This window comes from Vulpes vulpes, chromosome X (genome assembly GCF_048418805.1).
Source record: "Vulpes vulpes isolate BD-2025 chromosome X, VulVul3, whole genome shotgun sequence".
Classification (NCBI taxonomy): domain Eukaryota; kingdom Metazoa; phylum Chordata; class Mammalia; order Carnivora; family Canidae; genus Vulpes; species Vulpes vulpes.
This window is the reverse complement of record NC_132796.1, coordinates 33,129,209-33,155,360: the sequence shown is the minus strand read 5'-3', so window position 1 is coordinate 33,155,360 and position 26,152 is coordinate 33,129,209. Positions and strand designations below refer to the sequence as shown.

General features: G+C 39.3%; 2 protein-coding genes across 3 annotated transcripts in view; one reads left to right on the top strand and one right to left on the bottom strand.

Moving 5' to 3' along the window:
- RPGR (retinitis pigmentosa GTPase regulator) overlaps positions 1-26,152 on the top strand; it is a 295,685-nt gene that overhangs the window by 145,074 nt on the left and 124,459 nt on the right. The window lies entirely within an intron of this gene.
- Positions 1-26,152, bottom strand: part of OTC (ornithine transcarbamylase) — a 75,204-nt gene that overhangs the window by 14,219 nt on the left and 34,833 nt on the right. The window contains exons 5-6 of the mRNA XM_026012179.2: positions 4,436-4,589; positions 2,427-2,549 (exon numbers count right to left, since the gene is read on the bottom strand). Coding sequence (XP_025867964.1) covers positions 2,427-2,549; positions 4,436-4,589 — 277 coding nt within the window. The remainder of the gene's footprint in view (positions 1-2,426; positions 2,550-4,435; positions 4,590-26,152) is intronic.

The window sequence follows — 26,152 nt, the reverse complement described above, 5'->3', positions numbered from 1 at the left end:
TTGTTTGAAGCTACCCTGTTTGTGGCAATTTGTTACGGCAGCCCTTGCAAACTAAGGCAGTAGGGCCCACTGACTCAAACTGGTTCAGCAAGAGCACTGTGGAAAAGCATTTGGTTTTCTTTTAATTTGGCAGAATGCAGCTGACAATGCTGGTGCTCTACCCAGATCCTGGGATTCCTTTTTACAGCCTTTGCTCCATCTCCCCATTTCAGTGGGCTTTTATCAGTGCTTGCAGCTCATCCTCAGAAGACAGCCCTCTGGCTACCCAGCTGCCTTTCCTGCTGCCCTTGACCAATGACTGGTTAAAAGGATGAAATCCCACCTTCTGGAGCACCTGGGTGGTTCACTTGGTTAAGCATCTGACTCTTGGTTTGGGCTCAGTTCATGATCTCAGGGTCCTGGGATCGAGCCCCATGTCGGGCTTGGTGCTCAAGGCAGACTCCACTTGTGATTCTCTCTTTGCACCCTCACTCATGCTCTATATCTCTCTAAAATAAATGAATCTTTTTTTTAAGATGGTATACCTAGGTGGCTCAGTCAGTTAAGCATCTGCCTTCAGCCCTGGTCATGATCCCAGGGTTCTGGGATGGAGCCCTGCTTAGGGCTCCTTGCTCAGCGGGGAGCCTGCTTCTCCCTCTCCCACTTCCACTGCTTATGCTTTCTCTCTCTCTCTCTCATAAATAAATAAATAAAATCTTTAAAAAAAGGAAGAAAGCCCACCTTCCTTGCCTCAGGTTGAGACAAGTATGGGGCCTATGTGTTGCTCCTGAGCTCACCTGTGGGATCAGGGCTGAAGCTTCCTTCTGTAGGATGGTGCCTGACATGGCACTAGAGTGACCAAATCATGCTGGTTTGCCTAGGAGTCTCCCAGCTTTAGCACCAATAGTTGGATGTCCCTGGAAATTCCTCAGTCTTATGCAAACTGGGATGGCCGATCACTATAAATGACCCTCTTGCTCATATTCTTCCCTTTCTCTGTCCTTATCCTATTCTCCTATAGGTCTTCTTTAGGAATACTTCATTAATAAATCACTTGTACACTAATCCTCATCAAATCCCTTGTGGGGAGCCTGGACCAAGAAACTGGTGTAGGAAAGAGTGAAGAGTGCACAAAAGTCTTGGGGATTTGGGTGTTTCCTATTAGAGAAATTCAGCCATTAATCCACATGTGTAATTCATGTTCCTGGTGATTGGCCAATAAACATCTCAAACTCAAGAAGCAGAAGCAGGGAGTAATTTTTAAGCCTCTGGATGTCTTAGCTCATCAGAGTGAACTCTTGCACTGACTAGTGAGATAAGAACAAACACATGCTTGGCCAGAAATACACTGCTGCATGGTAATTGTGAATAGTTTCTTAACGAGAGGGTGAACTACATCTTTCACTTTGTTTCTGAAATGGTCTCTGTTTAGGAGAGTTTTCCCTTCAAAGACTCCTGATTGGATATTAGTAGCCAATCAGAAACATAGTGGGGAAAATACTCCATAGCAACAGAGTATCTAAAAGGTTCTGTGGGAATCCTTTAGGACTGGTTTGTATATGAGTCTCTTGTAGGGTTAATTTTTGTCCTCTAAAAGACCTATTTATTTTACGTAAGGCTAAGGGTATCTTAACATAGGGCTTCTTCTAGGGGCATCTATACTTTTTTATTTGAGTGTATTTATTTATAGATTTCTGTCATTATATAGGTAAAACATTAACATGTTAAGAAATTCAAACCATGTAAAAGAATATACCATGAAAATAAAATCTCCCTCCTATCTTTGCTCTTGAACCTCCCAGTTCCCCTTCTCAGAGGCAACAACCATTGCCAGCTTCTTACATATCAAAAGGGTTGCTTTGGATCTATGAAAGAAGTCATGCTTCCTGTACATTTTGTGTGAGATTAGCAGCAAGGTAAGAAGTATATTGGGGAGCATTTTCACAGCCATATGGGATTCAGTTTTAAAATGCTGAAGGGCCCCCTGGAATTGAGTTTGAAATATTAAGCTGATAGAGATGCCATGACTGTGACCTTCACATTAGATTGATATTTTCCTACTAAATTGCAGTATTAGAAAAATGATAAGATTCTTTCCATGCCTTGGGAATTCTATGCTGTCTGCATTTCACTGCTTTCTTCAGTTTTTGTGGTAGCACAAAGATCATAATGGCTGGTTTCAGGGCATTCAAAGGGATAATTCAGGGAGGTTTTTAAGAAAGACTAATGGATGAAAAGGCATTAGCCAAGACTATCTCTTATCATATAGAGGGGAAATTGGGCACTCAAGAGGCCACATAACTGTGATAGTAAGGTCAGTAACATAGCCTAAATTTTGTGGTCTCACCTGTGCTTTCCTTGAATGGAAGAGAGGTTTGTTCTCACTGGGTGGGTGCAACTGGGATGATTTAGGAGGGGCTTAGTTTCAGGGCAGGAAGTTCCCCTACCTTTGGAGTAGCTGCCTGAAGATGCATCCCGAATTTTGCAGCACTCATCATGATGGAATGCAGAATGTTGTTCCCATCCCCAATCCAGCTGAGGGTAAGGCCTTTCAGAGAGCCATAGTGTTCCTAAAAGACAAGGGAGGAGGAGATTGTATCCAAGAGGAAATCTACTCACGTGAAACAATTGTTAGGGATAAAATAAAGGAAACAGTCCTCACCTCATTTTTAATGCTTTGTTGAAATGAATAAGCTACTAGGTTTCTTTTTTTTGCATTTTACAGAGCAATTCAATAAGATGAATGTGTAATCACAAAAAAATATCAAAATGACTTAATATCTTAAACTATGACATCATATGAACTCATACAGAGACTCATATTTTCATACATTTAAAATCTGAATCTTTGTTGTATTCATTCATTCATTCAACAAATTGAGTGCCATCAATGTCCAGAGGCTTTCCTTGGCCCTGGTGATAGAACAATGACGAAAGGAGACCAAAAAAAAAAAATTACTGCCTTTATGGAGCTTACATTCATTTGTATTAGAATGGGGAAACGCAATGCATCTGTAACAGTGGAACATGGTGCTATGTTCACATGTATATAAAGTTAAAAAACATGCCCATTAATATTCTTTGTTGTTTAGGGATTATAGGCATGTGTAGGTAAGTATAAATACATGCCTGGGAATTATAAATATAAACATCAGGATAATGATTTCTTTATGCGATGAAAGGAAATGGGATCAGGGAGAGTTATACAATAGGCTTCAACTCTATTTGTAATATTTTACTTAAAAACAACAAAAAATTCTAAAGTAAGATTTGACAGAACTATGTAATGGGCCCAAAGCTGTTTGTTTTCTGTTTCTTGAAGTATCTGTAGGTTTCATATGTTATCTATTCATAAAGATAATATTTTAAAAAGAGAAAGATTAAGCAACTTTGAGATCACAGAACTACTACATGGTGAACCTAGGATTTAAATCCAAGTCCATCTGATTTAGATTCCTTGTTCTAATAAGCTGCTATTTATTCATACAACTCTGACTTTGAGTATCTTCTATATGAAGGCATTGTACCAGGTCCTGCAGGGGACAATATGATGAATAGGACATTTTGTTGTCCTTCAATGAATTTGAAATCTAGTAATGATGAAGCCCTGGGGGAAGAATTAAATTATCTGGCATATATGTAAAGCCATACCTGCAAGCAGCCACTTGGTATCTAAATTATTGTATCATGTTCTCTGCATGAATCTTATCCTCATCACCAAAGAGTTTCATTTTAAGTTTAACTTCACATTCATACGAGTGTGGCTTATTCAAATAAGGAAGAATATGGACCTATCCAGTTTTCCCTGTTTCCTCAGAATAATCCACTGACACAGAAACCATGGTTTTCAGGATTCCCAGTGGCAATACCAGGTAGATTGGCTGTGGCAAAACAAATGAGATGTATCTTTCAAAGGTTTTCACATTTCTAATTTAAGGGGGCATGGCTACATTTGCCTCAATTCTATAAATTCTATGTTCTTAACTCCAGCCTCAAACAGTTTATTAAAATGATAGAAAATGGCCTCCTCAGAAAGTGATTTAGTAGTTGACCATTTTGAATATTCAAAACATACTCCACCAGTCTTCACTCTCAAGCCACAGAGCCAGATGTATGTAGGATTACATAAAGCTTTTCTATTCTATAGACCCCAGCATTCTCTATTCATCCATTGTGTTAAATATGTCACCAAAAAAGCAAAGTGATTGAGAGAAGAGGGCATGAGAGGGAGAGTGATTAAAAGAGGTTGGGAATTAAGTTGAGAACAGAAGGATCTAATGATCTATTCTTAACAATGCCCTGATTTCCTTTGAGATATAGTATTCACACATATGCTATAATTCTTTGCCAAGATGATATTTGAAAACAAAACACCATGATTTAACGGTTCCATTTAGAGCTAGTTGGGAACAATTTGTTGATTTTGGTCTTGTGTAAGGCAAAGAAATAAGCCAACCTGGAGCGTGAGGTAATCAGCCAAGATCTGGATAGGATGGTACGAATCTGATAGCCCATTGATGATTGGGATGGATGCTTCTTTAGCCAAGATATCCAGATCTGATTGTTTATACACTCGAGCCAGCACTGCATCTGTCATGCTAGACAACACACTGCAGGAAACCAAGAAATGATAATCTAAGTTAATTATGCCTAATAATTCCTTTTTAAATACATGATCTTAAGCAGGAATAAGAAATGCTAACAAATTAGAATTTTTACCAAGTTACAGCTACCTATCAACATGACAGATTTAAAAGCTAATATTAAGCATGCAGTCATTACAGAAGCCAGATGTTGTTCCACGAATCTTATCCAGTGACCACTGATTTTACTATTTTTTACAGAGATAAGAAATCAGTTGTGGGCCTAACAAGTTATGATGATGAATTATAATTGACAAGGGACTGTTGGTAAAGTTAAAAGGGACAAGACCAAAAACCAGGTATACCGAGAAAAATTAATGATCTGGTATGTGGCTAATTTTCTTTTACATCATCCCACACACATACATTTTCAATGTAAAATTGAAAGTGCCAGTGCAAGAGACTTGAAGGTGCACACACAGATTGCCACACAAGAGAGAACCTTCTGGGAGGAGTCCCATTAGCAGACAACCCCAGCAGCTGCACTTTTGGGATATACTGCAGTGTTCCTACTAAGGCCATACTCCCCCCGGGCACCAGAGCTGAGCTATTCTCCCTGACATGGGACAGCTCTAATGGGCAGTCTTTGCTCTGAGGTTCCCCACCGGCCTGGCCAAGACTTTCTCAAAGCTGTCTTGCAGTCTCAGATTCCTTTTACCCTATTCCTTCCTCCTCCTTCTCCTTCCCCTGGGGTCAGACCTGCAGTGTGGTCTGAAGGCTTTCCCTGCCTACTCCTGCTTCCTCCCTCTTTCATCTTTCACAGTTGTTTCCCCCTATAAATCTCTTGCATGTCTAATTCCATTTTGGAGTCTGCTTCTCCATGAGCTTGAATGATACAGCCCATGATAAACTCCTGTAGGGGCTGAGCCTGAGAAGGCATGTAGTCCTTGTCCCTGCACCCTATATAACTATCATCATCTCTGAAAAAAGAAAGTGTTCAACATCATAAACTCAAAAACCCACCAAAAAGGCAAGACAAACCAAATCATGGCCATGAATTGAAACCACACACACAGAAAGATGGATGTTATTATTCTCATTTTATAGCTGAAGGACCTGAGTCACAAGGTAAGTAACTTGCCCCAAATCACACAGTTAATTAGGTTGGAAGAACTCACATTCAAACCAAAGTCAATTTAAGTCAAAAGTCCATGTTCTTGGGGCTCAGTGAGTTGAGTGTCTGACTCTCGGTTTCCACTCAAGTCAAGATCTCAGGGTCGTTTAGCCTTACAAAACTAGCAAGGATGGTCTTTGGTTTAAAATCTTGGTTTCTTACAACAGAGGCTTCTAACCATTTCAGCTTTAAAGAATTATTTTTCATGACAAAAAATTAGGAAACCTCTCATGATAGTAGAGTAAATAGAGTCATGATTATAAAGTATCCACTTTGGGGTTCTTATTATGGTTCTGTAACTTACTAGTTGTGTGACCTTGGACATGTTATTTAATTTCTCTGTGACTTAGTTTCTTTATCTGTAAAACCATAATAATAATAGCTATCCTATTGAGTTGTGAAAATTACATAAGATTACCTATTTAGAGTGAATAGTATAATGCCTTATTCATAGTAAGAGGTCAAAAAGTAGATATTATTACCATGTCAAAAGAAACTGCAACTCAACACCAATAAAACTAATCCAATTAAAAAATCGGCAGAGGAACTGAATAGACATTTTTCCAAAGAAGACATACAGATGGCCAACAGACACATGAAAAAGATGCTCAATATCACTAATCATTAGGGAAATGCAAATCAAAACCATAATAAGGTATCACTTTATACATGTCCAAATGGTTAAAATCAAAAACAAAAACACAAGAAATAATAAGTGTTGGTGAGGATATGGAAAAAATAGAATGCTCATGCACTGTTGATAGGAATGCAATTTAGTGCAACTACTGTGGAAAAGAGTATGGATAGTCCTCAGAAAGTTAAAAATAGAATTACTATATGATCCAGTAATTCTAGTATTGGGTACTCACCCAAAGTAAAAACACTAATTCAAAAAATATATATGCACCCCTGTGTTTATTGCAGCTTTATTTACAATAGTCCAATTATGGAAGCAACCCAAGTGTCCACCAATAGATGAATGGATAAAGAAGATGTGGTACATATACACAATGGAATGTTACTCAGCCATAAAAGGAATGAAATCTTGCTGTTTGCAATAACATCTAGAAGGTATAATACTAAGTGAAATAAGTCAGAGAAAGACAAATACCACATGATTTCACTTAGATGTGGAATTTAAGAAACAAAACAAATGAACAAAGAAAAAAGACAAACAATAAAACAAACTCTTAAATCTAGTGAACAAACTAGTGGCTTCCAGAAGGGGAGGTTGGTGGAGGGATGGGTGAAATAGATAAAGGGGATAAGAGTACACTTATCTTGATGAGCACTAAGAAATGTATAGGATATTGAACCATTATATTATACACCTGAAAGTAATATAACACTGTATGTTAATTTATACTTGAATAAAAAGATTTAACATTTTTTAAGTGTATAAAAACTAAAGCTAGTATATATTCAGTAAGGTCTTCATAGATTTTCATATATTTGGAAAATGAGTCCCTCTTACATATCTGAAATATGTTATTTACCTCAAACTGTAGAAAATTATTGGTGCTTATAAAATTCAAGGACCAGTAAAAAACCTTCTTGCCCCCAGGGATTAGAGAATCAAACACTGAAAACCATTTCCCTATAACAATATCTTCTAGATTCAGATTTTTTTTCAAATTTTTATAGATTTCTCATACCCATTGATCTCAGGTTTTCAGATTTCATGGATCAGCCCAATTTCCAAAAACATAGAGATCATCAGATTCCCAACTTTTTGTTTAGCAAATTAAAGGCATAAAACAACAAGCAATTAAACACATATAATATGTTGATATCTTCATTTAATAAAAGAAAGGACATTTTAACACCAAAAGAGGTGTGAATGACCTAATCTCAAAGAATGATCTCTTACATTGAATTAATTTGAATTATGAAATTTACTATATTGTCTTTATGTTTTGTATTTTATCATGTCCAATGAAAACTTCCCATAGCAGGGCATCAATGGAAGAGTCAAGATTTGGAAACCAGTGCTCTTAACGATCTAAGCACATTGTATATTGTAGCATGAAAGAGCCATTTTAGTTTTTCTTGTAAAACATGGTGTTTGATGGTTAAGACATAGGTTTTCAAATATTTGCTGCATATAAAAGTCACCTAGAGAGTTTTTAAATTCTTGGTGCCCAAACCATAATCTCTATCAATTATTGTCAGAAAAAGAAAAAAAAAAAAAACAGAATCTCGGGATAGTCCTTTAGGGATCAATATTTTAAAAACTTTCCAGGAGGGGCACCTGGGTGGCTCAGTGGTTGAGCATCTGCCTTCAGCTCAGGGCATGATCCCGGAGTCCTCGGATCAAGTCCCGCATCGGGCTCCCTGCATGGACCCTGCTTCTCCCTCTACCTATCTCCCTCTCCCTCTCCCTCTCCCTCTCTCTCTCTCTCTCTCTCATGAATAAATAAATAAATAAAATCTTTAAAAAAAACTTGCCAGGAGATTCCAATGTGCATCTAAGGTTGACAACCAAAGCTAGCACCTCAATCCTCAGATCAACAGCATCACCATCATCTGGGAACTTGTTAGAAATGCAGAATCAAAAACAAACAAAACTGCAGAATCACGGGTGCCACTTAGATTTCAATGAATCAGAATCTGCATTTTAACAAGGTTTTCAGGTGATTAATTTGCATGTTAAAGTTTGAGATTCCTAATAAAGACAGAATTGAGGTCACCATATTTTTAAAAGTACCATCCAACCTTTCCTTAGAACTCTAACTAGGCCAAAGACCAAAAACAAAAACAAAAACAAAAAAAAGAAACACCAACAACAAATATCTATCAAGAGATGGGAGCCCACAAAAGCAGGATTTTGTCCATAATCTCTGACAGAGAGTGCTTTCTAGTTCAATTGAGGGAAAAAGGCATCTCAAATCCTGAGAAATGAATAATCCACTCCATTGAGACCTCCCACATTAGAATAACTAGTCACCCTTAAGCCATCTGATGCTGTAAGGCAATAGTTCCCAAACTTTAGCGTGTATCAGAACTAAATGAAGAAATAATAAACTACAGAGGGCCAAGCTCCTGAAATAGGAGAGGAGTCTGAGTCTTTGTACTGTTACCAAGTTTCCTAGGTAATTCAGATAACCTTACAAATGTTAAGAACTACAATGAGATCCCACCTCACACCAGTGAGAATGGGGGAAATTAACAAGGCAGGAAACTACAAATGTTGGAGAGGATGTGGAGAAAGGGGAACCCTCTTGCACTGTTGGTGGGAATGTGAACTGGTGCAGCCACTCTGGAAAACTGTGTGGAGATTCCTCAAAGAGTTAAAAATAGAACTGCCCTATGACCCAGCATTTGCACTGCTGAGGATTTACCCCAAAGATACAGATGCAATGAAACTCCAGGACACCTGCACCCCGATGTTTATAGCAGCAATGTCCACAATAGCTAAACTGTGGAAGAATCCTTGGTGTCCATCGAAAGATGAATGGATAAAGAAGACGTGGTTTATGTATACAATGGAATATTCCTCAGCCATTAGAAACGACAAATACCCGCCATTTGCTTCAACGTGGATGGAACTGGAGGGTATTATGCTGAGTGAAATAAGTCAATTGGAGAAGGACAATCATTATATGGTCTCATTCATTTGGGGAATATAAAAAATAGTGAAAGGGAATAAAGGGGAAAGGAGAAAAATGAGTGGGAAATATCAGAAAGGAAGACAGAACATGAGAGACTCCTAACTCTGGGAAACGAACTAGTGGTGGTGGAAGGGGAGGTGGGCAGGGGGTGGGGGTGACTGGGTGGTGGGCACTGAGGGGGGCACTTGATGGGATGAGCACTGGGTGTTATTCTATATGTTGGCAAATTGAACACCAATAAAAAATAAATTTATATAAAAAAGAACCACTGTCCTAAAGCATAAGCTTTATGTTAAAAGAATTTTAAATCTTCTTCCTTTTCTTCAAGATCTTAGTAAAAATTCCCTCCCCCTTACAGATACAGTGGTGCTTCATAGTATAGAATGCAGGCTTTTAACTCTATTATGATGAAGTTTCTTAGATGGAAGTAGATATCCCACTAAGGTTTATAACCATAATCACTTCCCTATTCCAGAAGAATTGGTTAATTTTATGATACCTAAAATCCTATGACAGAGAGAGAGGTAGAGGCGAGTTTGATTGGAAAGGACTTCTTAAAATATGCATCACCTCCTAAAGTGTATACAAATAGGATAAAAAATCTGGATTAATCATTGCAGTTCACCTCCTAGAATTTCATAGAAGGAAAATCAGATATTACTTCTATTGTAGCTTCTCAAATAATTTTATGGAGCTAGAACCATGGGCCTTCAACCTCTTATGATTTCAAGAACTTTATGATGTACTGTTGAGTTTTGCTAGATTTAGTCTGTATTACGTGTAAATGTTATTTTAACCTCAGAGATGAGAAAACCAAGGCCTTGCAAACCTTGGAATAATTATAGCAAGGTTAGGAAAGAATGAAGAAAGATGAGACTGAAAGAGGGAGACATGAGGGGAGCAATTGGAGAAGTCATTGCCCTATAGAAATGAATTTTTCAAGATGATTGAAAAAGGGCAATTGTGATTCCCTACCTTGAACAATCCCAAGAGCTCTCAAAGCAAAGCAGCCAAAAGGCAAGGATGCATTTACTTGCCCTATTTATAATGTGGAATTGATATCCCTGGAACCTGTATGGTATAATCTTTTTTTTTTTTGCAATTTATACATTTATTTTTTTAATAAATTAATTTTTTATTGGTGTTCAATTTACCAACATACAGAATAACACCCAGTGCTCATCCCGTCAAGTGCCCCCCTCACCCCAGGTGTGAGCTGGGATCTCATTGTGGTGGGGCATTCTCATTGTGGTGCCCCATTCACCCCCACCCCCCGCCCTCCTCCCCTTCCACCACCACTAGTTCGTTTCCCAGAGTTAGGAGTCTTTATGTTCTGTTTCCCTTTCTGATATTTCCCACACATTTCTTCTCCCTTCCCTTATATTCCCTTTCACTATTATTTATATTCCCCAAATGAATGAGAACATACACTGTCCTTCTCTGATTGACTTACTTCACTCAGCATAATACCCTCCAGTTCCATCCACCTTGAAGCAAATGGTGGGTATTTGTCTTTTCTAATGGCTGAGGAATATTCCATTGTATACATAAACCACATCTTCTTTATCCATTCATCTTTCGGTGGACACTGAGGCTCCTTCCACAGTTTGGTTATTGTGGACATTGCTGCTGTAAACATCGATGTGCAGGTGTCCCAGCGTTTCATTGCATCTGAATCTTTGGGGTAAGTCCCCAACAGTGCAATTGCTGGGTCGTAGGGCAGGTCTATTTTTAACTCTTTGAGGAATCTCCACACAGTTTTCCAGAGTGGCTGCACCAGTTCACATTCCCACCAACAGTGTAAGAGGGTTCCCTTTTCTCCGCATCCTCTCCAACACGTGTGGTTTCCTGTCTTGTTAATTTTCCCCATTCTCACTGGTGTGAGGTGGTATCTCATTGTGGTTTTGATTTGTATTTCCCTGATGGCAAGTGATGCAGAGCATTTTCTCATGTGCATGTTGGCCATGTCTATGTCTTCCTCTGTGAGATTTCTGTTCATGTCTTTTGCCCATTCCATGATTGGATTGTTTGTTTCTTTGCTGTTGAGTTTAAGAAATTCTTTATAGATCTTGGAAACTAGCCCTTTATCTGATAGGTCCTTTGCAAATATCTTCTCCCATTCTGTAGGTTGTCTTTTAGTTTTGTTGACTGTATCCTTTGCTGTGCAAAAGCTTCTTATCTTGATGAAGTCCCAATAGTTCATTTTTGCTTTTGTTTCTTTATCCTTCGTGGATGTATCTTGCAAGAAGTTACTGTGGCCAAGTTCAAAAAGGGTGTTGCCTATGTTCTCCTCTACGATTTTGATGGAATCTTGTCTCACATTTAGATCTTTCATCCATTTTGAGTTTACCTTTGTGTATGGTGAAAGAGAGTGGTCTAGTTTCATTCTTCTGCAAGTGGATGTCCAATTTTCCCAGCACCATTTATTGAAGAGACTGTCTTTCTTCCAATGGATAGTCTTTCCTCCTTTATCGAATATTAGTTGACCATAAAGTTCAGGGTCCAATTCTGGGTTCTCTATTCTGTTCCATTGATCTATATGTCTGTTTTTGTGCCAGTACCACACTGTCTTGATGACCACAGCTTTGTAGTACAACCTGAAATCTGGCATTGTGATGCCCCCAGATATGGCTTTCTTTTTTAAAATTCCCCTGGCTATTCGGGGTCTTTTCTGATTCCACACAAATCTTAAAATAATTTGTTCTAACTCTCTGAAGAAAGTCCATGGTATTTTGATAGGGGTTGCATTAAATGTGTAAACTGCCCTGGGTAACATTGACATTTTCACAATATTAATTCTGCCAATCCATGAGCATGGAATATTTTTCCATCTCTTTGTGTCTTCCTCAATTTCATTTAGGGTATAGATCCTTTACCTCTTTGGTTAGGTTTATTCCTAGGTATCTTATGCTTTTGGGTGCAATTGTAAATGGGATTGACTCTTTAATTTCTCTTTCTTCAGTCTCATTGTTAGTTTATAGAAATGCCACTGATTTCTGGGCATTGATTTTGTATCCTGCCACGCTACCAAATTGCTGTATGAGTTCTAGCAATCTTGGGGTGGAGGCTTTTGGGTTTTCTATGTAGAGTATCATGTCATTGGCGAAGAGGGAGAGTTTGACTTCTTCTTTGCCAATTTGAATGCCTTTAATGTCTTTTTGTTGTCTGATTGCTGAGGCTAGGACTTCTAGTACTATGTTGAATAGCAGTGGTGAGAGTGGACATCCCTGTCTTGTTCCTGATCTTAGGGGAAAGGCTCCCAGTGCTTCCCCATTGAGAATGATATTTGCTGTGGGCTTTTCATAGATGGCTTTTAAGATGTCGAGGAATGTTCCCTCTATCCCTACACTCTGAAGAGTTTTGATCAGGAATGGATGCTGTATTTTGTCAAATGCTTTCTCTGCATCTAATGAGAGGATCATATGGTTCTTGGTTTTTCTCTTGCTGATATGATGAATCACATTGTTTTACAAGTGTTGAACCAGCCTTGTGTCCCGGGGATAAATCCTACTTGGTCATGGTGAATAATTTTCTTAATGTACTATTGGATCCTCTTGTTGATAATTTTTGCATCCATGTTCATCAGGGATATTGGTCTGTAATTCTCCTTTTTCGTGGGGTCTTTGTCTGGTTTTGGAATTAAGGTGATGCTGGCCTCATAGAACGAATTTGGAAGTACTCCATCTCTTTCTATCTTTCCAAACAGCTTTAGTAGAATAGGTATGGTTTCTTCTTTAAACGTTTGATAGAATTCCCCTGGGAAGCCATCTGGCCCTGGACTCTTGTGTCTTGATGACTGCTTCAATTTCCTCTCTGGTTATTGGCCTGTTCAGGTTTTCTATTTCTTCCTGTTCCAGTTTTGGTAGTTTGTGGCTTTCCAGGAATGCATCCATTTCTTCTAGATTGCCTAATTTATTGGCATATAGCTGTTCATAATATGTTTTTAATACGTTTGTATTTCCTTGGTGTTGGTAGTGATCTCTCCTTTCTCATTCATGATTTTATTAATTTGAGTCTTCTCTCTCTTCTTTTTAATAAGGTTGGCTAATGGTTTATCTATCTTATTAATTCTTTCAAAGAACCAACTCCTGGTTCTGTTGATCTGTTCCACAGTTCTTCTGGTCTCGATTTCGTTGAGTTCTGCTCGAATTTTAATTAACTCTCTTCTTCTGCTGGGTGTAGGATCTATCTGCTGTTTTTTCTCTAGCTCCTTTATGTGTAAGGTTAGCTTTTGTATTTGAGTTCTTTCCAGGTTTTGAATGGATGTTTGTATTGCGATGTATTTCCCCCTTAGGACTGCTTTTGCTGCATCCCAAAGATTTTGAACAGTTGTATCTTCATTCTCATTAGTTTCCATGAATCTTTTTAATTCTTCCTTAATTTCCTGGTTGACCCTTTCATCTTTTAGCAGGATGGTCCTTAACCTCCACGTGTTTGAGGTCCTTCCAAACTTCTTGTTGTGATTTAGTTCTAATTTCAAGGCATTATGGTCTGAGAATATGAAGGGGACGATCCCAATCTTTTGGTATCGGTTCAGACCCGATTTGTGACCTAGTATGTCTTCTATTCTGGAGAAAGTTCCATGTGCACTTGAGAAGAATGTGTATTCAGTTGAGTTTGGATGTAAAGTTCTGTAGATATCTGTGAAATCCATCTGGTCCAGTGTATCATTTAAAGCTCTCCTTTCTTTGGAGATGTTGTGCTTAGAAAGAAAACCTATCGAGGGTAGAAAGAGCTAGATTGAAGTCACCAAGTATAAGTGTATTATTATCTAAGTATTTCTTCACTTTAGTTATTAATTGGTTTAAATGTTTGGCAGCTCCCACATTCGGGGCACATATATTGAGGATTGTTAAGTCCTCTTGTTGGATAGATCCTTTAAGTATGAGATAGTATCCCTCTTCATCTCTCACTACAGTCTTCGGGGTAAATTTTAGTTTATCTGATATAAGGATGGCTACCCCTGCTTTCTTTTGAGGACCATTTGAATGGTAAATGGTTCTCCAACCTTTTATTTTCAGGCTGTAGGTGTCCTTCTGTCTAAAATGAGTCTCTTGTAGACAACAAATAGATGGGTCCTGCTTTTTTATCCAGTCTGAAACCCTGCACCTTTTGATGGGGGTCATTAAGCCCATTCACGTTCAGAGTTACTATTGACAGATATGAGTTTAGTGTCATCATGATATCTATTCAGTCCTTGTTTTTGTGGATTGTTCCACTGAACTTCTTCTTAAAGGGGAATTTTAAGAGTCCCCCTTAAAATTTCTTGCAGAGCTGGTTTGGAGGTCACATATTCTTTCAGTTCCTGCCTGTCTTGGAAGCTCTTTATCTCTCCTTCCATTTTGAATGAGAGCCTTGCTGGATAAAGTATTCTTGGTTGCATGTTCTTCTCATTTAGGACCCTGAATGTATCCTGCCAGCCCTTTCTGGCCTGCCAGGTCTCTGTGGAGAGGTCTGCTGTTACCCTAATACTCCTCCCCATAAAAGTCAGGGATTTCTTGTCTCTTGCTGCTTTAAGGATCTTCTCTTTATCTTTGGAATTTGCAAGCTTAACTATTAAATGTCAAGGTGTTGAACGGTTTTTATTGATTTTAGGGGGGATCTCTCTATTTCCTGGATCTGAATGCCTGTTTCTCTTCCCAGATTAGGAAAGTTTTCAGCTAGGATTTGTTCAAATACATATTCTGGCCCTCTGTCCCTTTCGGCGCCCTCGGGAACCCCAATTAAACGTAGGTTTTTCTTCCTCAGGCTGTCGTTTATTTCCCTTAATCTGTCTTCATGGTCTTTTAATTGTCTGTCTCTTTTTCCCTCAGTTTCCCTCTTTGCCATCAACTTGTCTTCTATGTCACTCACTTGTTCTTCCACCTCATTAACCCTCGTCGTTAGGACTTCTAGTTTGGATTGCATCTCATTCAATTTATTTTTAATTTCTGCCTGATTGGATCTAAATTCTGCAGTCATGAAGTCTCTTGAGTCCTTTATGCTTTTTCTAGAGCCACCAGTAGCTGTATAATAGTGCTTCTGAATTGGCTTTCTGACATTGAATTGTAATCCAGATTTTGTAACTGTGGGAGAGAGGACTGTTTCTGATTCTTTCTTTTGAGGTGAGGTTTTCCTTCTAGTCATTTTGTTCAGTGCAGAGTGGCCAAAAACAAGTTGTATTGGGAAAAGGAGAAAAAGAGAGGAGAGAAAGAAGGAAAGAAAAGAGAAAAAGAAAAAAGGAAGAAAAAAGGAAAAAAGAAGAAAAAGAGAAAGAAAAAGAAAGAAGGGAAAAAAAGGGTGGGGGAAGCAATCAGAAATCAAAAAAAAAAAAAATCATGGGGGAGTATTTTCTGTTTCTGTATACTTTAAGTCCCTTGACTTCCCCTGGAACTTGTCAGTCTAGCTGGTCTTCTGGGGGAGGGGCCTGTTGTGCTGATTTTCAGGTGTTAGCACTTGGGGGAGCTGCTCTGCCCTCTGCCTGGTGCAGGGCTCAGTGGGGGGTTGTTTGCCCCGTGAGGCCCCAGGAGGAACAACCCCAGTGGCGGGGCCAGCTCTGGAAACCTGGATTCACCTCCCGCAGTAACTCCGGGGCTCTCCGTCTGCAGGGTCTGGAGGCTCCGGGGCGGGGCCGCTGATCTGCTCAGCTCGGGGCAGGAGCGTCCTTGCTGTCCTGGGCCCTCCCGGTCTCTGCCTGTCCCGGGGGAGGCCGGATCCTGGGCTGTGTCCCGGCGCCCTGTGCTCCGGGGCCTGCGCTGTTGGATTCGCGCTCCTGGCTGCGCAGCTGCCTCTCTGCGGAGCCACCGCCCGAGCCCCTCCGAGCTGCTCCCGGGTCCAGCCGTGCGCGCTGCTGCCCTTAGGGAACTCGGCACACTCTCCCGGGGCGCAGTTGCTCTGTTAGTGTCCCAGGGAGCCCGAGGGCATCCCCGCCCTCCTGGGTCCTGCTCCAAATCCCTGAGAGGCCTTTCTACCCGGGAAGGTTGGTGCAGCTCCCGCTTCTCCGGGATGGGGCTCTCCTGTCCTGGGGACACTCGCCCCGGCCTTAGCCTGGCTCCTCGCGGGGCTCCTCCCCCTTGGAGGCCTTTTGTGTCTTTATTTCTTTTTCCCCGTCTTCCTATCTTGATAGAAGCACGAACTCTTCTCACTGTAGCATTCCAGCTGTTCTCTCTTTAAATCTCAGGCCAAATTCGTAGATTTTCAGGGTGATTTGAAGGTTATCTAGGTAATTTGGTGGGGACAGGTGATTTGGGGACCCTACTCTTCTGCCATCTTGCCCCTTCTCCCCCCTGTATGGTATAATCTTATAGGAGAGTACCTGGTCTGCTTTACTGAGGTTGCCCAATATCTCCTAGAACAGAGCTTCTGACCTTGGCTACCCATTAAGATCACCTGTGGAACTGTAAAAATCCTGATGTCACATTCTGCCTTTTGGAAAGTTAAAGCAGAAGATATGGTGGGGGACTCACATAGATATTTTTAAAGCTTTCCAAGTTATTCCAATATGAAGACAAGACTTGAGAATCATTGTCCTCAAAAATAGAGAAAGGTGGGGGAAGAGTAGGATGGATATTCTGCTGCAGGATGGAACAACAGATCAATGTAGAGGAGGAAAGTCTTTGTAGTTGCTGAAATCCCATCATATAAGAAAAATAAGAGCTAACAACGTGATATGGCTACACTGGAAAGAACAAGATATTATACACTTATGAAAGGTATTTTCGGGGTGCCTAAGTAGCTCAGTTGGTTGAGTGGCCAACTCTTGATTTTAGCTCAAGTCATGATCTAGGGGTTGTGAGTTTGAACACCACTCAGGCTGTGTGCTCAGCATGGAATCTGCTTTAGAATCTTTCTCTCTATATAATCTTTTTTTTTTAAAAAAAAGATTTTAATGTATGTAAAAATAATCTTTTTTTTAAAGATAGATATTTTCCTTTCAGCCTAGTAACTACCAGGAACAATCCTATGGCAGCAGTAATAGCTATAATCTTTTCCCCTTCAACACTTGTAAGTATCCCTAGTGCCCAGAATTTGGTCTTAATATTGTTCTATTTTAAAAGGGGGGGAACCAGAAGCTATTATAGGATAGTTAACAACATGTCCTTGGGCTAGACAAATCAGTATTCCCTGTTGTTTCCAGGAAGCAAAAGCAAGTTTTAAATGGCAGAGGCAGTGCTAGAAGGAAAAAAATCAACTTAAAGAAGCTCCCATTTGTCCAGTTGTGATTACTTATAGTAATGAAAATCATCAAATATAACAAGTACTTGTAAAAGTCCATCACGCTAATAAGGAAAAAATCAATACAAAGAAAAATGTATGAAAGTATAATTATAGTGTCAATAAAGAATGACTGTTACCATGTACATTTAAATTTCTTTGCTTAAGTAAGAAAGTGTTTATAAATAAGTGTATATATACAGATGGATATTTGTGGGTTATTAAGTATATTTCTGTTTATAAGGCATAGATTAATACCATTTTTAATGTGTGTAAATCATAAAAAATTACATTAACTTATAAGCCAAATTCCTAGAAATGGTAGAAACTGTAACATAACTGAACACATGCCATCAGCATTTGTGGTTTTATATAAAGTAAAGTAGAAGAGTCCAGCAGTTAACTAGCATCAGTTACCATATACAATTTACTATTAGAATGCCAATATAACCATTTATTCCAAAATAACTTAGTTAACTGTCCTGAAGAAGAATCAAAATTTTCAGACTCACCTCTCTGTCTCCCTGGGAATAAAACTTCCTGATGACCTGACTACTTACAAAACAATGTCATTAAAAAAGGCATATATTTTAAAATATCCAAACTGGCCAGGATAATATATCATGAAAACATTACAGCAGGTCTGCCAGAGTTTAAAAACAAAGAAAATAAAACTTAAGGAATACCTTATCTTTTAATTTCTGTGAAAAGTCAGAATCTATATGAAAAACTACAATTAAGATCCTATGGTAGCCAGAGAAGTGCCCCCCACAAAAATGCCCATGTCCTAATCCCCAGGACCTGTGATTATGTTCCCTTCGATGGCAAAAGGAACTTTGTAGATATGATTAAATTAAGGATCTTGAGACAGATTATCCTGGGATAGGCCCAATGTAATTACAAGGGTCCTCATAAGAGAGAGGCAAGAGGTCAGAAAGGACTGAAGATGCTAGCTAGCATAAGGAAGGCTAGAAAGCATAAGGACATGGATTCTCCCCAGGAGCTTCCAGAAGGAACACAACTCTGTGGACTCATTTTAGACATCTGACCTCCAGAAGTGTAAGATAAGAAATTTGTGTTGTTTTAAGTCACTCAATTTGCAGTAATTTGTTAAGGCACCAAAGGAAACCAATATAGATCCATGATAAACAATGAAAGTGATGTGCTAAAGATATTCAGCCTACTGGCCCGCAGCTTGAATTTAGTTTATCTTGAACTTAGTAGCCAGTTCCTAAAACCCAACCAAAATGGAGTGTTTGGCAAACCACTTAACCTGCATTCTAGCCTCCTGAGATGAGGACATTCCAATCTGGTAAAATTTTTTCTTTCCAATCTGGTAAAATTACAGACCGAAGTCCTGAAAAGGTATCAAAATAATCTTTTGTAGAATTCCTGACAAGCCAGCAATGTATAGAGGTTTTAATTCCAGGGCCATATAAGGATAAGAATAAAAGGAGGCATAAGGATGTAAAACAACATCTATGATATTAATAGCATTGTGCCCAGTTTTGTTAAAATATTAAACAGCTCTGTAACCAGTATGCTATTTTATATGTATATTTTCCTTTTTAAGATATTTAGAGCATCCAAGGAAATCCAAAATGCTAGGCTTGTGATTAAGTTAAATGTTTAAAAGCATTTGATTAAGTTTGCAATCAGTGGTTAAATGGTTGAGGGGACTTGTTCATTTAATATGTATTTGATTTATTGGATAAGTAGTATGTGACTGTTCAAAACAGTTGTTCTGAAACTTGAACATGTATCAGAATCACCAGGAGGGCTGGTTGGAACATAGTCAGCTGTGTTTCTGATTCAGTAGGTGTGGTTTGGGGCCCAGAAGAATTTTGCATTTCTAACAAACTCTCATGTACTGCTTATGCTTCTAGTTTGGGGACCACACTTTGAGAACCACTAAAGAATGTTAGCTATTTTATGTTTAAAGGAATGCTAAATGCTTGATAAATTCATAAGATTAATATTTTTGACTATCAACAAAGTACAAAAAGTAGGGTGCATTCCTTTAGGTACAGAAAGCCCCTTGCACATTAAAGCATCTATGGGCAAAAGGGAGTACAACAAAGCTTGATAGAAAATGCCACTTCGATCCTTCCGCCACAGAAGCTGAAGGTGAAATAGAATTAATAATACAAATGGAAAAGGAACTGCTCCCAGGTTGTTTTCACATTGGAATCACTTGTGGAAACAAAGATTTTAAAGACCTTTAGTTAGTTCGTATATTTTGTCAATGACGCTGCTTTCACCTTAATGTTTAAAGCTGCTATAAATCATACAAGAAATACTGAAAGGGACCATAAGGGAAAGGGGAGAAATTGAGTGGGGAAAAATTAGAGAGGAAGACAAACCATGAGAAACTCCTCACTCTGGGAAACACAGGGTTGCAGAAGGGAAGGTGGGTCGGGGGATGGGGTAAATGGGTGACGGGCACTAAGGAGGGCACATTATGAGATGACACTCGGTGTTATACTATATGTTGGCAAATTGAATTTAAATTTTAAAAATCACAAATAAATCACCATTCTTATTTTTCATCTTCCAGGTTACTAAAGGTCTTTAAAAAAAAAAAAACAGCTTTTCACTGGAAACAATGACAAACCTATAACTAGAGTTGGGCTTACAGAGCCATTAACAGTAATCTGGGCTTTTTATGGCTCTCCATCAATTTAAAACCCCAGATTTCAATATTGTAAAAGCTGTGTTATATGTAGTACAAATGAAAGGTTGACAAGTTAAAATGCTTTCTCTAGCTCTATAATGGCTTGATTTTTGTCTCTTTTCATTTCCATTGAATATTTAAAGTTCTGTTTGCCTTCTGGTGGATTCCTGCAGCTTGGTAGACAATCTTGGGCATCTGTCAACAATGGCAGCAAAACAGCTTTTGCAATATCCAAATTACCCAAAGTTAAAGTTTCTCACACATATCAGTTTCCTCTGGATGTTCAATAGCCAATGTTAGGGTTTTAAAAAAATAATCCACAAGTTAAAACATTTATTCAACTTGATTTTACCCAAATGTTTAAAATGTAGTCTATCCCCTGCATCCCCACCCCCATCATCTCTTTTCCTACTGTGTCAAAAAAGAGAAGCATGGCATAGGACTTTAAATGGAAAGATGGTTCAGGAGATAAAATGTTAACATTGATTATTTCAGAAAAATGACAGTATTGGTGGTTCTCTCTCTCTTTTTACATCTCTTTTAGTATTTTCTACCAAAAGGACTATTACTGTAATAACCAGAGAAAAAAACCCTCATATCATTCAAATAAGAACATTTCTTCCAAACATGATTTTGAAAGTAATTGAGAATGAACTAGGGCTTCTTAGAGCAATGGCTAATTCTTGGCCTTGGTAAAGAAATGTACAAGATGAGCCTGGAACATCTTGCCATATCGAGCAGTAAGGGAGTTATCAAAGACTAATAGAGGTATGTCAAAACGACCCAGCAGCCAACTTGAGGACAGGTTACATTGGCCAAATATGGGATAATTTGAGCAACAATAGGAATAATAACTGCAATGAATTGAAGCCTTCAAATATATTAAAATACATGAGTTTGAACAGAAGAACACTGACAAGAGTCATAATAAGACCAATTTCAATTTAATGAAGAAGAGAATTCTCAGGCAGTTTGTATAAACTCTCATAGGAACCGTCAGACTGCATAAAAATGAAACAAGATAGCACAGTATGTAGAGTGCCCTGATAAAGGATATTCATGGAAGCTCGAGAACAATTTTAAATAAATTGGTATGGAGGAGGCATGAAGAAGATGGTTGATCTAAATAACCCATAAAGACACTCTGACCTCGAATTTCTACTATTATTTTACATTTTTCCCTTTGGTATAAGATCAAAAAAATTTTTTAGGAATTAATTAAAACACTCAGAAGGCCAAAACGAAATAAAGCAAAACAAAGCAAAAAATACCATAAGCAAAGTCCCCCATGGCCCCAGGAAGGCCTGATGCAGAGTCAATGTGGTTGAGTGAACAGATACAAAACAAAACCAAAAAATCTGAAAAACTAAAGAAGCAACAAAACAAAAAAGAAAACACCAATCATGTGCTGTACCAGATCTTAAGAGCAAACATGGATATTGGTGAGATGGTCAATCATACAGCAATCCTGATACTGTTAGAAGTTGAGCTATTCCTAAACTTACTGAAACGTGGTAAATGTGTTGCAAAAGCCAAAGGCAAACAGAACTTGTATTCTCATGGGATCCTGCCACAGTCTTCCTTTTGTCCATGTCCTGCCTTGAATAAGACTGTGTGCCACCCCAAATTTCAGTTTGTTATTAGTGACACCTCCAATCAGTTGAATAGCTGACTGTCAAGCAGTGGGAGGAATTTTGGGTTGCGCATAATGCCACTGAGAAATCTATAATTATTTTAAAATGAATATTTCATATTTTTACCTTTTATTGAAGCAAGCCAAGGCCTTAGAGGAGACATATATTTTATCCCCAGTGTAAATTGGTCAGGGAAGAAACTTATTAACTGAGTCTGCCTCCAGGAGGGAGAATATTCCAGTGCTCTGATATCTCTATCCAGGTTATAATTTTAGTTCTATCAATATAAGAATAATGAGGAAACAAAATAATACCTTTAGCAAACCTAGATGGGCTCCTCTCAAATGGGCTGGTGTTGGAGGAAATCCAGGGAGGTTGAATAATTGCCACATGCAATTTATTCACGAAAGCTTCTATAATGGCCAGATTATTTTGATTTAAGTATTAGTGCCTAGTTTTGAGGACCTCAGGGATAAATGGGTAGGGCATAATGGCATTGAGAATGACCTCTTCAAAGTGAGCTATAGGAGTCTCAGTGGTAGGTCACGGTAAGCTGAATAGGAGACCCCAGTGATGTCTCGAATTTAATCAGAGCTTTCCTGAGATTGAAATCAGGCCATAACTTGGTTCCATCAATATTACCTGAATATATTCCGTGTGGCTGTCCTTTATAAACATTATCTCATTCATCCTCATGTAACTCATTGAGATAAGTATTTGTACCTCCATTTTACAGCTGTGGAACTTAAGACTTGGAAGCAACTGGTCCAAACCACAGAGCCAGTGTGGCATGAGTTGTGACTTAAAATGAAGCCCAGCCCTGCTTCAAAGCCCTTGAAGTTTACACTATGGCAAACTGCCTCTATACTATGAAGAGTCATAGATCATGTTGTGAAGGGCTGGGTTTTGTTACCATTTACCCAAGGACATACAACTGCCATGCCTGCTAGCTTTTTGGTGAACTCTGTAAAGATTCATGGAGATATCATATTTTCAATCTATAGATACACCAATCCTTTAGTATCTAATGAGGTGCAATATTTTAAAACATTTCAGTAAGAAACCTAAGAAAGATTGCCTTTTTTCAGTCTTAATATCACTGGCATAAATACCTTTTTTATATATATTTTTTATTCATTTATGAGAGACAGAGAGAGACAGAGATAACAGGCAGAGGGAGAAGCAGGCTCCATGCAGGGAGCCCAACGTGGGATTCGATCCCAGAACTCCAGGATCAGGCCCTGGGCCAAAGGCAGGCACCAAACCACTGAGCCACCCAGGGATCCCCTTTATATTTTTTATTGAAGTTCGATTTGCCAACATATAGTATGTTGGCATCATTCTGTGACGGGTGCTCATCCCGTCAAGTGCCCCCCTCAGTGCCTGTCACCCAGTCACCCATCCACCCACCCGCCTCCCCATCCCCCCCCCCTTGTTCATCTCCCAGAGTTAGGAGTCTCTCATGTTTTGTCACCTTCTCTAATTTTTCCCACTCATTTTCCCTCCTTTCCCCTATAATCCCTTTCACTATTTCTTATATTCCCCATATAAGTGAAACCATATAATGATTGTCCTTCTCCAATTGACTTACTTCACTCAGCATAATAGCCTCATAAATACCTTTAATAATAGTATTGCAGCTTTTTAAAAGCATTCCTTTCAGTATGACAGTGGTTCACTCCTTCTCTTGAGGACTGTGCCTCATTCACAAATCCCTCTGTAACTTCCCTTGTTTGAGCCATCAGAATGACAATGATTTGAAACCTTTCCATGTTGTTGCAGGGGCATGTGGATGTGTGATTGTGTAGGCAGTTGAATAGTGTACCCTGAATTTATAGCCACCTGGAAACTCAAAATGTGACCTTGTTTGGAAATAGGGTCTCTGCAGAAGTAATTCGTTAAGATGATGTCATACTAGAGGAGGGCGGGCCCTACATCCGAGAACTGGTGTCCTCATAAGAAAAGGAGGGGATTCACAGAGACATACAGAGAAGAAGCCCAGGTGAACATAGAGGCAGAGTTTGAAGTGATTCAACTACAAGCCAAGGAATGCCAAGGATTGCTGAGAGCCATCAGAAGCTAGGCAGGGCAAGGAAGGATTCTACCCAGAGCCTTCAGAGAAAGCATGGCTTTGCTTACACATTGATTTTGGACTTCTAGCCTCTAGAACTGTAAACGAATAAATAATCTCTGTCGTTTTAAGCCACCAGGTTTGTGGTAATTTGTATGACAGCCCTAAGAAACAAATACAGAGGTTTATGCTGATTTTCCTTTCTACTAGTTTTATATTAGTAGAATATATTTTAGCAATCAATACCATAAGCAAATTACATCTATAGGGAAAGTAATTAGAGTAGAACAATGTTACATTGTTTGGTTTTCCATAGAGCCTTTCATACACATGGTTCCTGAAGCTATATTACTAAGGTGCTGTATGAAAGTGAAAATGAGTGTGAACCTATTATGCCCCTTTTGGCTGCAGACTCAAAACATTAGGCACCAACAGCTATCATTATGGAAGGCACAGAAAGCCTTGAATCTGGAGAGAGAAGGTCCCACTGCTGTTGTGAAGTTCCATCCGATTTTAAACTTCCTAGGTATCCGTGATAGTCATGCTAAGGTGTCATTTCTGGTGTCACATCTAAAAAGACAAGCCCAGGGCAGCCCTGGTGGCGCAGTGGTTTAGCGCTGCCTGCAGCCCAGGGTGTGATCCTGGAGACCCGGGATTGAGTCCCACGTGGGGCTCCCTGTATGGAGCCTGCTTCTCCCTCTGCCTGTGTGTCTCTGCCTCTCTCTGTGTGTGTATCTCTCATGAATAAACAAATAAAATCTTTTTTAAAAAAACTATAAAAAATAAAAGGACAAGCCCAGAGTGAAGGCAAAAATGTACTGTCCAACTCTTAACCCCAGCAGAGAATTGACAAAATCTGAAAACATCCTCAAATTTGAAGCAAATTTAAATGAAAAAAATAAAGTATTTTTTGTGTGTGTCTTCTGATATGTTAGGGGGTAGAAAAGAATTGCTAAGAGAGACTTCCCAAAATAGAGAAGTGAGCAATGATTGATTCTGTCTGTTGGGGGTTTGGCCCTATAGGGATCCACCCTGAACTAAGGAAACAGTTCAAATCTTGAAGCTGTGCTCCCATTGGTGCAATATTTACTCCCTTACCAGTTAGAGTGTATGTAGGTGAAGGACATTTAGCAAAATCCAGAAGAGAGAGAACCCAGTGGTGCATAAAATGAATTAACACAGCAGTCCTGAGATGACTGTCTTTGAAAGGCCTACTTCCAGGGTTGGCCCTTGGCTGGCATCTGGGAACTTGAACTTCTGCAGGGCTTCCACCATTCCTGGAAATAGTAAGGATAGCTCACTGCCTAAATTGTATAAATGCTGTGGATTATGCCAAACACTTCCCTTCCTTCTGGGAGTCTAGAATTTGGGTTTATGCTAGGGTGAGGGTACTATGTCACCAGTCCTCAATAAAAATCTTGGGCACAGAGTCTCTAACAAGCTTCCCTGATAGGCAACATTTCACATGTGTTGACAAAACTCATTGCTGGGGGTAATTAAGCATGTCCTGTATGACTCCACAGGGAGAGGACCCTTGGAAGCTTGTTCCTGGTCTCCCCCAGACTTGACACCATGCACCTTTTCCCTTTGCTGATTTTGCTTTGTATCTTTTTTTTTTCTCCTGGTAATGGATCTCAGCCATTACTATAACCATATGCTATGTCCTATGAGTGAGCCCTCCTCATGAATTCTTGAACTTGGGGGTGATCTTGGGGACCCTGACACACCAGCTTTTGCAAAATATCATTCAATGTCTCAGTGCTTCCCTTATTCCTCATTAGCACCCTCAGATTACACAATACTGAACTCAGACTTAGCTAGGGAGAATTTGCCCACAGTATTTTGAAGAATGGACAGGTTTTATTCTTGTAATCAAGAATATAAAGAGCTGGGCAGCCCGGGTGCCTTAGCGGTTTAGCGCCACCTTCGGCCCAGGGCCTGGTCCTGGAGACCCAGGGTCAAGTCCCACATCAGGCTCCCCTCATGGAGCCCGCTTCTCCCTCTGCCTGTGTCTCTGCCTCTCTCTCTCTCTCTCTCTCTCTCTCTCTCTCTCTCTCTCTCAGGAATAAATAAATAAAATCTTAAAAAAAAAGAATATAAAGAGCAGTACACTTTATTTTGATGGCATATCAAGGTACTTCTTGGTCTGATTTATATTTCTTTTGATGGCTGAAACAGGACTAACTTGTGAGGGTATTTTTTTTTCATTCTTTGAAGATCTAAAATATGTTTA